Below are 13,680 nucleotides of genomic sequence, written 5' to 3'. Positions count from 1 at the left end.
CGTATTACGACTTCTGAATTGTTACACTGAAATGACGCCTTCTGCTCATCTGAGGTAATTACAGCCATTACGAAAAGGTTAAAACCCTGGGCAGCTGCCCTTTCTGTATCCTGTCACTCTGATGTATATTCATTTGCCCTGGTGTAAACATAAATGATCGGCTGAAATGCATACGCAGACCTAACATCAAAGCAATGACTGTGCTGTTGAGTTCACAGGGATGCCTTCATCTTGTCACTGCTTCATCCCTCTGTCCTCACTGCATCCTCACTCACTCCATTGCAGATGATCTCAGTGGGTTAAAATTTAGTTCAGTTTCCTCCTGCATAAAAATGACAGATTATCAGCTATTGATGAAAGATTAAAGACAGGAACTGGTGAGTGAGATCAGTTATGGCCACAAACCCTGGGAGTCTCCCCACTTTGCCCAAAGGCGTTATCTCTGTATAATGTCAGCTTCACAAAGCAGAAAACCTCAGCAACCCTTTTACGTGCAAATACCCTCTTTTCTTTCCCTCAAAGCGGTCAGCTCTCCCCAGAGCTTAAGCAATCGTTTTCCTCAGAGGAAAAAAAGGCTGTGTGGCTTGCATTCTGAGCGTGCCACTGCAACAGACTTTGTTTTCCTACATGCCGCCCCTACGGTCTGTTTTCAAGGCTTCCAAAAAGAGGAGATTGAACTCAATCACTCCATCCTCTGGGTAGCCAATTAACCTTCATGGTTTTAGGGCCCTTGCCCCCAACCCCTTAAAAAAGAGTATAAAAACTAATGGGGGAGGCTGGCTGTTAAGTTTAATGGGAGACAGGGAGGCCTCAAAATGGTTTTTTTAATGATGCTCCCCTGCTCTCATGCACTATCCATTAAAGAGTAGGCTGGAATGGGCCGCTGCACTGCAAGACTAGAGATCAACACAATCAAATGGGCCAAACATCACAGCGGGGGCTCAGGCCCTTTGTTAAAGGATAATGTGCAATCTTGCTCATAATTTTTGTCACATTAACATCACAAAAGTTTTAAAAAGGCAGCCTAATATGTCTCCATCCAAATCTACGCTGTCACTTACAGCCTAATTTCGCATTGGTGATAGATGTCTAATTTAATCTCTGGCCTTTATGGGATCATTAGCTCCCATGTAGAGCTCCTCTCGTGGGCTTTGCTTCTGATCCTCAAGCAAGACCAGGGGCTATTTTGCTTGAACACCTGTGTTGAACTTCAGTAAGGGTCAGTAAGATTTTTAATGTTTTTGACAGATGCATCTTATGCTCGCCAAACCAGCATTACAAATGTCTTTACTGTCACTTTTGATCAATTTAATAAGTCCCTACTGGATAAAAATATTGATTTCTTTAAAAAAAAAATCTTAAAAACTGATCCCAAACTTCTGAATGGTAGAGCACATCCACGAAAATAAATAAAAAGAAAAGGAAAAGGAAAATTAGTTCTGCTAGCATAATAGCAGATGTCATGTTAGCAGATGCCACTTGGATTAATATTCTTGAATGAAATTCATACCTTTTAAGTGTGACTAAGTGTCCTACTACTTTCTGGGGTCACTCTTCATGCCAAACTCAAGCTGCCCACCCCTGCAGTCCAGTTCTGCCCCAGTTGAGCTGGAATTGTGAAAGAGCACAAGAGGTGACTGGGGACTGCCAGTAAGGCTTCTTAAGACTAGTGGCTTTCTCTGTACTTGGTTTTATTCTTCTGTCATAGATAAGGGCATTTAATGTCACGGCCCCGCATGTGGCCAAGAGTGGGCACCAAGGAAATCCAATTAACTTCAGCCACAGCAACACTGCCCACATTGTGCCTTTCGCAATCCCACCCACCCCTCTGGCACAACCGGGTGCCTTCCATCGCCAATGACACACTAACTTCCTTTGACTCAACTCGAGTCGAATATTAGTCTGTGCTGTTTTTCTTCTTGTTTGTGATCTCAGGGTTTTCACTGAGGAATACGCCCCACTGCTGAATCTCAGTGCGTGACTCATGCTTTCTTTAAGGTAAGCTTTTGCAGCATATAGATGAGCAATCACAAATGTCCCCTCCCCACCGTCTGGTTGCGATTCAAGGCAAGGTCTGCTGCCATTTCAGATGCAGTGTCGCTCTGCCTGTCAATTTTACTCAGTGTTACACCATGTTTTGCAATGGTTGGCCAGAGCTGCTGTTTTGGGCATGTGGGGAGTGAAAACTCTTGAAATACTAATAAAAAGGGAGACTATAAGTGTCCATAGGGATGTGAGAACAAAACAGGGTGTGGCGTCACTGGTGCGAGGCCAGATGGTTACCGACTTAGAGGTGGCGCGGCTATACTGCACCTGGACCTGGATTTCAATGCTGTATATATCTTCTGCGGTACAATAAGCATCAGGTGAGCCAGCAGGGCTCCTCCTCTTGGCTGCTGACTCTTGTCATGCCGGCCAATGATGACTTGATGGAATGCAGTTCTTACTTAGGTAGCAGGTAGCACTTTCCCAACCGCCTTTATATGCGTAGGAAAATCAACTCTGGAAAAATAAAGACGAATGGAACGTTAACAAGCAGTCAGACTGTGTACAGTCTCTCTGCATTATCTGAAAAGAAAGAATGTGAAAGAAGGAGAGAGGCAGAAGGGGCATGTGGGAAATAATGAGGGAGTCGGTTAAAAGAAAGTAGGAGAAAGAGGCAGACATGGGCATGAAGAAGAGAGTGAGAGACAGAAGAAGAGAAAGACAAAAGAATGAAAGAAAGCGAATGAGATAGGCCAGCTTGAAAAACAAGATAAAACGGAATATAAAACGCATAGCCAAGGTTGACACAGTGAACATGCCTGAATGAGAAGACACACTGCATTAATTATGTAACACAGTCTATGCAAGCAGGCCGCTCACACACGTCTCACAGGGGATGACAGTCTGCAGATATTAGTATTCGGTTGACACAGTTGGGCCCAGCTGTTGAAGAGAAGACACACTGATTTTATGCACTCGGGTTGCATTGTGTCCAGGTACGTTTCTGTCAGTCTTTGCTTGACAGGAACAGGGCATCGGCTTTATTCCCACTGAATAAAAAATAGCTCAATAGGAGGAAAATGAAGCAATAGCAGCTTGTGGTAAAGGATGTTAAGATTTTTAAGTTGACTCTCCTTTTTGGATTTAAATAGCCACTTCTGCTTTGGTCAATTCATGAATCATTTGGCTTTTGATTAACATATATATTTATATACACTACCTTTAAAATGTTTAAGGTTCACTTGAATCCTTTATTCAGCAACGATGCATTGAATTGATCAAAAGTTACAGTGGAGACGTTACAAATGATTTCTATTGAAATAAATGTTATTTCATCATCAAAGAGTTCGCAAAAATATTAGGCAGCACAACTCTTTTCAACTTTAATTATAAGAAATATTTCTTGAGCACCGGATCAGCATATTAGAATGACTTCTGAATGATCATGTGACACTAAAGACTAATACTAAAGAGTAATGGCTGAAAATACACATTTGTCACAGGAATAAATTACATTTTAAAACATATCAATATAGAAAGGTTATTTTAAATTGTAATAATAATAATTTCAAAAAATGTACTGTTTTTACTGTATTTCTAAATCAAATAAATGTAACCGTGGTGAGCACAATAGACTCTCCCCTCCTCAAACATTTGAAAAGTAAGATATTGTATATATTGCAATGAATTATTCTTTTTATATTTCTCAGCTCAAATGCAAGCAGTAATTGAATGAAGAACTTAAAAGAATGAAGGTCAAGAGGCACAGATAAATAGAAGGAAAACTGTACATTCATCCACCCACAAATCTATTTTTGCCACCCCTGCCCTGAAGCAAGTTACATTCTCTAGGCTGGATGCTTTATGAATAGCAAATAAAGCCCTAATAGAAGAATATCTTATAGGCTTGCTTCAAGAAAAGAGGCTGGCCTGCAGATTTCAGAGGAGTTCACCGACTTTAGCAATGTGCTTCTCACAGATGATTTAATTTGCTGCAGCCAATGAGTTTGCGTCCTCCGTTACACCCCCCCTCCCCACCCACCCAAACCCTTAACCCCCAAAGCCCAGCCCGTCCCCTCACAGATGTAATTTACTGTCTGCTTTGTCCCTCTCGCTCTTCTCAGACTCAAGGGTTTCTGAGTAAATTAGCTACATTGCTCGGTCAAGCTTAAACACAGAATACAGCATTTGTAACAGAGTATTTAAAGATGTCCTCCACAAACCAATCCTTTTGGAAAAGAAGAGCCGGATCTATGAGTCAGGTTAATTTGGGACTCTGGAGTCGAGACCACTACAATGGCCTTCTCTGTGATTTTACAGAACTAATAAGCGAATCTGTCATTCCCAAACCCAGAGACATAATATCCTGTTTTCTGTCAGATATCCCCCATTTTTTATAATAATGGGCTCTAAGAAGTCGCTTCACCCTATATTAGCATGCTATCTACTTCTCAGGCCGTGACACCATCCAGTGGAGAGCTATACGGGTGCAGTGGCACGGCAACAGGGAGATGACATCGGTTTCTGGTCATCCTCGGGGGATTCTAACCCATTAGTTCAGTTCAACTCCTCATAGTGGCTCTGAAGCGTTCTATAAAATAAAGAGCAGAAAGACAGTAACTGCATCCTTCATAATCAACCTTTTAATTTCAATGGTTAAATTCATTCAGATATACTGTTGACAATTATGACTAAACTATTCTTAAGATCCCTTGCCCACAAAATGGCTTCAAGACGTCACCTGTTGATACTTTCAGCTAAGGATTTAGTCATGAGTAGCTTGAAAACTGTGGGCAAGCAGAAAAGCCCAGAGAAAAAAATAAAAAGAAGAAAACAATAAAATAGCAATAGCATTAATAATAATTTAGTAACAAATAAATGTAGAGAATTTGACATTTTGACATTATAATTGTTGCATTCTGCTTTCTAAAGACTTAAGATCATAAAATGAATCACAAATTATTTTATGGTTTCTCGTTTATACATCTAAAAGTACTCTAATAGTGAATAGAAAATGAAACACTGTCAGCTTATTAGAAAGTAAATATGTATGTAAATATTTATATTCATTTATTTTTCACTGTATTAATGGGTGTTTATATATAAACATACATAGCAACCTTCATATTTTAAGGAGGGAGTCTCTTGAAAGCAGGTCATATATTTGGTGGCCCACAAACTTTTAAAACCCCTGACCTATAGTAATTGTAAATGTTAGCGAGCAATGGATCACAACAGGAGAATATAGCATTATATAAACTGGATTTGTAACAATTATATCGTAGTGCTATTGCAAACAAGTAATGCTACTAAACCGTCCCTCAACATGAAGTAAATAAATATTCTACCTGTGTGAGGCACATGCTCAGCTCATTACCACAGCATCAAGCAGTCCATTTGCTAACCTCCACCCTCCTCTTCTCCCACATAAAGCTTCAAAGTGATTCATAATACAGCATCACAGTGTCTTTTTCCCTCATGTAGTTACACAGCTGCTAAGCAGATACTGTTTGTACCAATCTATATACTGCATTGTTTGTCAGCACCAGTTTAGAAATTCATTCTTTAACTAGGACCAGCCACAGAGGGTCTGATGGGGCGGGAAGAGAGGTGGAAAGACATATTTTGGAGCTGTGCTACTAATTCTCACAAAGGCAGCGGTCAAAAAAAGAACAATGCAGCAGTAAACCACAGATATAAGTTAAGCTGTCAGTGTGAGTTTGAGATTATAGGAGTGCAGGTGGCTTCACTGAGGAGACTGGCTGTCAGACACACTTACCAGAGCGGGATAGACCAGACCCTGATTTACTTCCTGATAAATTGACTGGTACTAATGTTAAGACACAGAAGCGGGCACAGGCAACCCTTGATTTGCCATCCGTGTGACAGTCCTTAACAAGGCTAAGCAGCAGGTATAATATCCTCAATAATTAATATCCGAGCCAAAGGAAGACGGAGGATGTCAAGGTCACTTTCCTGAAGGAGTCACAGATATTGAAGGTACAAGACAGAGAAAAGCAGATGTACAGGTGTAATACAGAAACTATTTTTCCAATGGTGTGAAAGAGGGAGGGAGGAAAAAAAAAGAGAAAGACAGGGAGCAAGCAGATGGAGTGAGAATCTTGGAGAGCTGCTCTAGATGGCAAGGTCTCTGCATGGAGTGCCTTCTTCGTGGCTCAGTGACGCATCCTCCTCCACTGTTTGTAAAAACAAGACCATCACACTCCATCTTGTGGTCCCGCAGGGCTGAGGGCTCGCGGCTGATTTATGGTGCACAGACTGAATTGCCTGGCTGGGATGACAGCAGCACTTGGACTCTCCCTCGTGGGAAGCCCTCAGTGTCTGCCTGGCTTGTTGTAGCCTGTGCATGGCAGCTTGCGATAGTGTTAGAGTGGAGACAACATGACCCCCATCCTGGACGGACGTGCTGCAATGTCACCCAGGACCTCCCGGTCACTTCCTGTGCCTCCAACGAATGATGCGAATGAGATGAACCATAGTTGCATGACATTTATTTAAGTCTCTCATATAGCCAAATTAACATTAACGCACAGTTTAATGTGCCACCTATTGCAAAGTGTGGGTCAGCAGAAAGGTCCAGCAATAATAAATAAATAATAAGAGAGATAATAAATAAAAGTAAAATAACAAAATATAATAATAATAATGTAAAAAAAAAAAAAACAACATTATTACGGTTTCATTCTGCTTTCTAACGACTGGCAGGAAATTAGATTTTTTTTTTAAATGTATTATTTATTATTAAATAATAAATAATGTGCCATTGCCAAGTGCTTGTCCCACAAAGGTCCAGAGGTAATACATAAAATATAAATAAATAAGAGAAATAATAAATAAAAATAAAACAGGGACAAAAATAAGACAATAAAATAGCCATAATTATAATAATAGTAGCCTATTAAATAATAATAATACTAGTAAACAAGATACATAATTTAACATTACTGTTTCGTTTAGCTTTCTAAACACTGGTGGGAAATCATGAAATTAAACACAAATTTATTATTATAAGAATAATAAAAAAGAATGTGCAAAAGTGAGCGCCACAACCAATGTCTGGCCTCTCACTCCAGTACATTATTTCTCACAGGAGTCGGCTGCAGCTGAATCGTTTCATCAGTCTACACGGAACAACAATAGAGAGAGACAAACAAGAGGAAAAATGAGTTTTTGAGGCAGAATGCATCTAAATATGATTTATATGATCATTATGCTCAAAACCGCAGCAAAACATGCTCAGGTTTAATATAGTTAATCTTTAAACCGATGCATCATGTTGCTCAGAATAGTTTGATTTATTAGGAACGTCTTGCTTGTTTCTTTGGCTGTTTCACCTTGTTCCTCAAAGAAATGACATTCTTTCCCCAAGCCTGTAAATCCAAAGTGACTGAATAGTGTCACTGTGAAAACTGCAGAGCCCCGTGGTTGCAATTTCTTCCCCAGTCGAGTGTTTGAGAGTGTATGAGCATGCCCACTTTCCCCTTACATACTCCCTGAGCCCGAGCCTATTTAAACAGGTACATTAGCTGCATTTTCTCTGGCCCTCTCTCGCATTACATCAACAATGCAGACCTCCAGCGCTCGTACACGGATTTTTGGAGAGAAAAGAAAGTGTGTTTTCCAAGAAGGAGCATAATAGCTTCCAAACAAGATGAAAGTCTGGCAGTGACACAAAAGATGTTCAGAATTTTTTTCCAGATTAAAAGCCATTCCTTTTGTTTTGGGTATGCAAAACTCAGCCCACCCACAAATTTAGCTCATTTAGCCATGTTTAAGATAACAGACATTTTAAATGGATTAAAATCCCTTTTTTTTGGTAGCAGTGTTGTGCAAAGTTCTGATTTCATAATCTATCTATCCATCCATCCATCCGTCCATCCATCTTGTCTTTCTGTAAATTTCTGCATCGTGTTTGCTACATTAATTCAAACTCATGAACCGAATTGGTATTTAGAAGATATACCATATTCAATTCTGAATGGAGTACAACCTGTTTATTGGTAGAGACCTCTGACCTGCCGGAGCTGGGGCTTAAGGAACGAGTTAAGGTTCTCTCTAGCCTCATTATGGGACAGAGTTCTTCTCTCATGAAGTAAACTGATGCCATTCTACTACAAGCTGACAGCAGTGGTGGGTTCTTATCACAAGAGCCTTTGCATTACAAGTGGACTATTTATTATTCTTCAGCTTTGCAGAATGCAGATAGTGGTACACATATTTAAAACAGTCCAAAACACCTTGTGCATTCTTTCATCCTCTCAGTGCAAAAATTAAATCCTAATATTTCCGATACTCAGCACTGCTGTGGGACTCTCATCCCCATGATTTTTTTTTTTTTTTTTATAAACTCTGTGCTTTACTTACAAATGTGGAAGAGTAAGGATGCTTCCGGCTCCAGCAAGAGCCAAGCCCATAATTAGGCTTTAAATCCTAGACAGCAAATGTTCCTTCTGACATAGTGCTCTGGACTGTATTTTAAGTCTTTTCCCGGAACTGATTGGCAAGCGTATTTTCCTGATGACTTTCAATAGACATTCTCTGTAGGAGGGCCGTCTCCCTTTTACTGCTCTCTTCTGCACAACTCAAAGATCAGCTGCATTGAAGCTTTAATTGCTTCACTTGTTGGCATTATATTTCTATCTCTCGTAGGGCAAAAAAAGATAGGAAGAGATTCTTGTTTTGTCAGGGGTTGACAGGCTGTCATGTCTTACTGCAATTTGTTTTGTGGTTAGCGTAGATCTTTGAGAGAAACATCTGTGAGTTTTGTGGATAAACCACTGACAGGATGTGAGAGAGCTGTTAATGGCGTTCTGCTTTCACAGTGATGTAATTTACAAGAGAATCGCTCCATGGGGGTCCCCTTAAAGGACAGAGGCTGAAAAAGATGACAACATTCAATGAATGGACGTGTCCCTACTGTCATAAGGAAGGGGAATTGGAAAATGCACTCTATTTTTGTGTGTTGCCCATTCAAGAGGTGAACACGATTTGAATCTTGTTAAAGTGCCTCCTATTGATCCACAGGATGCAGATAAATCCATGCTTCTGTAGAAAAGCAGATTCTTATGAAATGAAAGGAGGAATTCTGGGTAGGCAGATTGCAACGTGGCAGGTGTGGTGTCCTCGGCACTCGCTCGCTGTATATGTGGATAATGGTGAGACTCACCCTTGTTGCTATGGTGATAACATTGACTTTTGGTGATGAAAAGCCCTTTCAAGATGTGGACTTGTGTGTGTGTTCACAGGGCTTGGTAATTATGGGCTAAATTTGAGCCACTTGAGATACCGTAGTCGATCCAGAGCTTTACTTTCCAATTTATTTTTTACTTTTTCAATTTAATTTCTCCATTCTCCCTGCTGCTCGGCTGAGTTTTAGTATGAGGAAGCATGCGTGTGTGACGGTCTGTGTGTGAATGGTGCGACTATATATGTGGGTCAAATCTCTAATAATACACCGAGATACAGATACACAAGCACACAGGAGCTTTTATCTTCTCACATGTGTTGCAGGGTATCTGAAGTGTCTCCAGACTTAAGTTAGTAATCTGTCAATCTCATTAGATCACATTTTAAGGGTGACAGTTTTGGCTGTGGAGATCTTGGAAAGTAACGCTCCAATCTTTAAATATTGATTCAGGCCCCAAAGCTGTGTTGTCCCTCCGAGTCCTGAAAGAGCAGGAAAAGCAGATAATTAGTGATTTTAATTGGATGATCCGTCAAGCTCAGAGTTTCAGATGTAAATGTGTGAATCCTTCCCACAATCTCTCGCTGTCACCGAGGGCAACAAGTATGTAGCAAGGTCTCAACCCTTGGGCTGATTTACCAATAAGAAAGCTGACCAAATGTGTCAACAAACATCTGTGTGGAATATTATCTGTCTATTTTGGTTGATGGGATGTGAACTTATAACAGGTGTTCTCTGGCTTTACAATTACTGCAAACTCTATATCAACATTCATCAATATGACTTTGGAATGTAATGCTTACATACTCATATATTGGTACCATATCAGTTATTTATTGATAGCAGAGATTTTTAAAACATTTATCAGTTTTGTTCCACACACACACACACACACGAATATTATAAATTATAATGCTATTATTTAATGGATTTTTTATGTATAAATATTGTGGTGCAATCAGAATAAAGATTCAAATAAGAATTTGGATGCCTAAATAAACTAGTTTTAATATCAGTAATTTAGTGGTGATCAGCGATCTAAAAATAATTAGTATTATCTCTATTGGCCAGAATTAACAGTGCATCCCTAATTACGCTCTTTATTATTATTATTATTATATGTGAGCGGTGCATGTGGAAACAGCAATCTGAAAATGTGATTTTGTTATGCAAATACCATTTGTGTGTATTAGCAAACATATAAGCAGAGAGAGTGCCCTTGTCGTGCTTGTCTATCCAGATGGCCAATAATGAAATATGTATGGAGTCAAAAGGACTCACACAGAAAGCTGTTTTGGGCTGACTGCTAATAAAAAGAGAGCTGCCTTGATTATCACAGATGCATCTCTTTTAAATAAAAGGGAATTGAAAGAGGCAGACAGCTCCTCAACTTGAGCGAGAGAGAGCTTGGCTTTTTTGTAGTTATAATGATACAAAAAGCAGCTTGAAAGCAATTCCCTCCAACACAACAAAGGACAGATCTGTAGTAATACGGACTCAGACAAATCCTTTTTTTTTTTTAGTTCTTTTTTTTTTATTCCACAACAGCTTTAAAACATCATTACATATTAATAACTGCCAGCTAGATGACAGAGACAGAGCAAAATGTTCAGCATTTAACAATGAGGCTACTTTGCCAGTGTCCCTCACTGTGAAATCTGTGATTGCACTGTCTAAACCCTCCTTTCATCAAGCCTGGCAACAGAGTGAAACAATTACTCACAAGATGTGGATCCACTTTTGATTTAACAATGCACCCTTTAATTGGTTTATTAAAAGGCCCTCAAAAGTTCTAGCATTAAAACTTGTTGAAGAAATAGTGCCAGCTTACATTAAAATGGAGCAGGGCTCTTCAGCATGCCAGAGTCTTTTTTTCCCCCTATTCCAGCACTGACATGTGCTGGAAAGATGAAAGCCCCAAAACAAACCATGCCTGAAATCTATGAAAGAAACCCCAAATAAGCAGAATCTGTGCAAATGGCACAGTTTAGACCAGGGGTTCCCAAACATTTTCATTCCAGGACCCGCCTAAACAAGCATCTTTCTCAAGATGCACCAAAATATTTTTAAGTGAACTATGGGGGGAAGGGGGGTTTATTTATTAAAAAATAAACCCATAACAACAAAGTACTGTTTACGTGAATAATCCATCATACACGCCACTGGTTCACGTTTGGAGCATTAGATGAGATGAAATATGTCCATAGCATTTTGAAACATGCTCGCACTGGTCTGGATATGAACTGTGATCCGCGCTGCGAGTGTTAAACTCGTTGGGGTGTTTAGCCCAGAAAACGCTCTCATGTCCGTTCTGTGTGTACATGTAAAAAGCTTTTTACAGACATATTTTTCTTGTGTTGGTAGGTAGCCAAATGCACATAGGAGAACGCAAAGAACGCACTCTTACAACCATGTCTCTGAAAGATAACAGCGCTAAGTTGAACAGATGAACAGACCTGAAACAGCCTTTTGTGACATTTGAATTCTCTGGTGTAATGCGAACGAGTTTCGTTAATAATGTGCACCAAGCAGCTTAATAATGAAATGAGCCCCTCTGAGACACAGAAAACATTTTTACAAGTTGCACGCCAACGCTTCTCTATATAACACGCAGCTAGCACAAATACTTATACAATTAAATCACAGCATTTATTTGTAAATCATAAGCAATATCGCGATTTCTATTTAATGTTGGTATATCGTGCAGCCCTAGACTAAACTGCTTTTGTGTGTGTGTGTGTGTGTGTGTGTGTGTGTGTGTGTGTGTCATTTACTGAAACCAAGTGATTGCATGCACAGTTTTAAAAGCCCTGGTTTAGACAACAAAACTAACTCCTCCTCTCTTTCTCTCTCATTTTGTGCAGATCAGTCAGAGGGGTTCCACTGCCAAGACGAATGTCGTATCCTTGGCCACTCGGATCGCTGTTGGATGCCCCGGGTGCCGATGCCAGCGAAAGTGAAGTCTCCCGAACACGGCCGCAATGTCATCGCTCTGTCCATCGAGGCCACAACCGTGGACGTACCTCATTACGAGGACTGTGGCACCACCAAAAGGACTTTTGCCACCTTTGGCAAAGATGGGCCGGACGAGGAGCGGGCTGAACAGAGGGGCAGGCGGCAAACGGCAGAGCCGGCCGTCTGCAGCCCCAAGACCAACGGCACAGTTCGCGAGGCCGGAAATGGCCGAGAGGCCGTTAGCCCCATCACCTCCCCAGTGCACCTGAAGAGCCCCCAGTCCAAACCACCCTCTGCTTACAACACACTGAAATGCCGGGACGTAGAGCGCATAGCCAACCACAGCCTGCTGCGGCAGCCGGAGGGGAAGGACAGTGAGCCGGCTATGCGGGAGATCAACACGCTCTTGCAGGACGGCCGTGAGAAGGAGTCCCCTGGCAGCAAGCGGCTGAAGGACATCGTGCTTTAAACGGCTCCCACGTGTACACAGAACGCATACGCTACTACGAGTGTGTGCCGACGTGTGCGTGTGTGTATATTTGTGTGCTTTTGCGAGCGTTGAGCCGAACGGGCCTGGGGAAAGAAGGGTGAGACACATGTGCAGCACAATGTATTCTCCAGAGACCGAACAAACTAAGTTGAAAATGTGTCTGCGAGCTCAGACTGTCATCGTGGCTTGGTAGTAACAACAACGCTTGTACGTTCGTCGCAATCGTCTATCTGCAGTGGACAGGCTGGTTCCTCTGTGCTGCGTGACACGCTCCACCCTGCCCTCACGTCTTGCCCTTAGAGGAGAAAGACCTTCCAGGGCACCGCCAGTGACACCTGAGTAAAGTCATGCCTTGTAGACTCGAAAGAGACTTCTAACTTTCTTCTAATGCCTTCTTTGGTATGCAGTTTTTGCTTCAGCTGCCAAACCGCTCACTGTTCCCGAAGAGGACGTGGGTCTCTCTGACGCTACAGATTAGCGAGACTCTTCCCATATGACATAAGCCGTCCAATTGCGGGAGAGCGCACAGGAACACTCCCTCAGATTTCATTTCATTTCAGTGGCTTCTCACTGGTCTGATAAGACAACCCCTCTCTGTTTCCCTCAAGATATTCCAATGTCAGCAAACCATGAGGTCATTACACTGCTTATTTTTTATCTCTGATGGAGCTAAATGAACTTGCGCTATCAGCTCAAGCTCACCGAAAAACTGGAATAGGGAGAGACCGATCCCCCAGACTTACAGCCATATATATATATATATATATATATATATATATATATATATATATATGGACAAAAACAAGAAGAAGAAAAAAACATAAGACTTGTTGCTTTTGAAATCTCCTGTGCCCTTTCCTGATTGTAGCCAGTGGAGCGCAGTTTACTAGAACTTCGTGCTCTGGTCTTGTACTTTTTTGGATTTTGACTATGGGGCTAGGATAGAAGGGGTCGTCACTTACGTCTTGCTATGTGAAACTCTGTTTAGGGTTTAATACTATCATTTTTAATAATCTGTTGTTATGTGACAATCCCTTTAATGTTT

The 13,680-nt window shown here is 41.1% G+C and overlaps 1 protein-coding gene across 3 annotated transcripts in view; it reads left to right on the top strand.

Moving 5' to 3' along the window:
• The window catches only part of pcdh19 (protocadherin 19), a 56,827-nt gene extending 43,425 nt beyond the window's left edge, over window positions 1–13,402 (top strand). For all 3 annotated transcript variants that reach the window (XM_079891763.1, XM_079891762.1, XM_079891761.1), the window contains exon 5: window positions 12,055–13,402. In XM_079891763.1, the coding sequence (XP_079747889.1) occupies window positions 12,055–12,614 (560 nt within the window). In that variant the 3' untranslated portion in view covers window positions 12,615–13,402. The remainder of the gene's footprint in view (window positions 1–12,054) is intronic.
• Window positions 13,403–13,680: the final 278 nt, after the last annotated feature.

This window comes from Squalius cephalus, assembly GCF_949319135.1.
Source record: "Squalius cephalus genome assembly, chromosome: 14".
NCBI classification, from domain to species: domain Eukaryota; kingdom Metazoa; phylum Chordata; class Actinopteri; order Cypriniformes; family Leuciscidae; genus Squalius; species Squalius cephalus.
The sequence above is the reverse complement of the archived record's forward strand: the minus strand, read 5'-3'. Positions and strand labels throughout refer to the sequence as shown.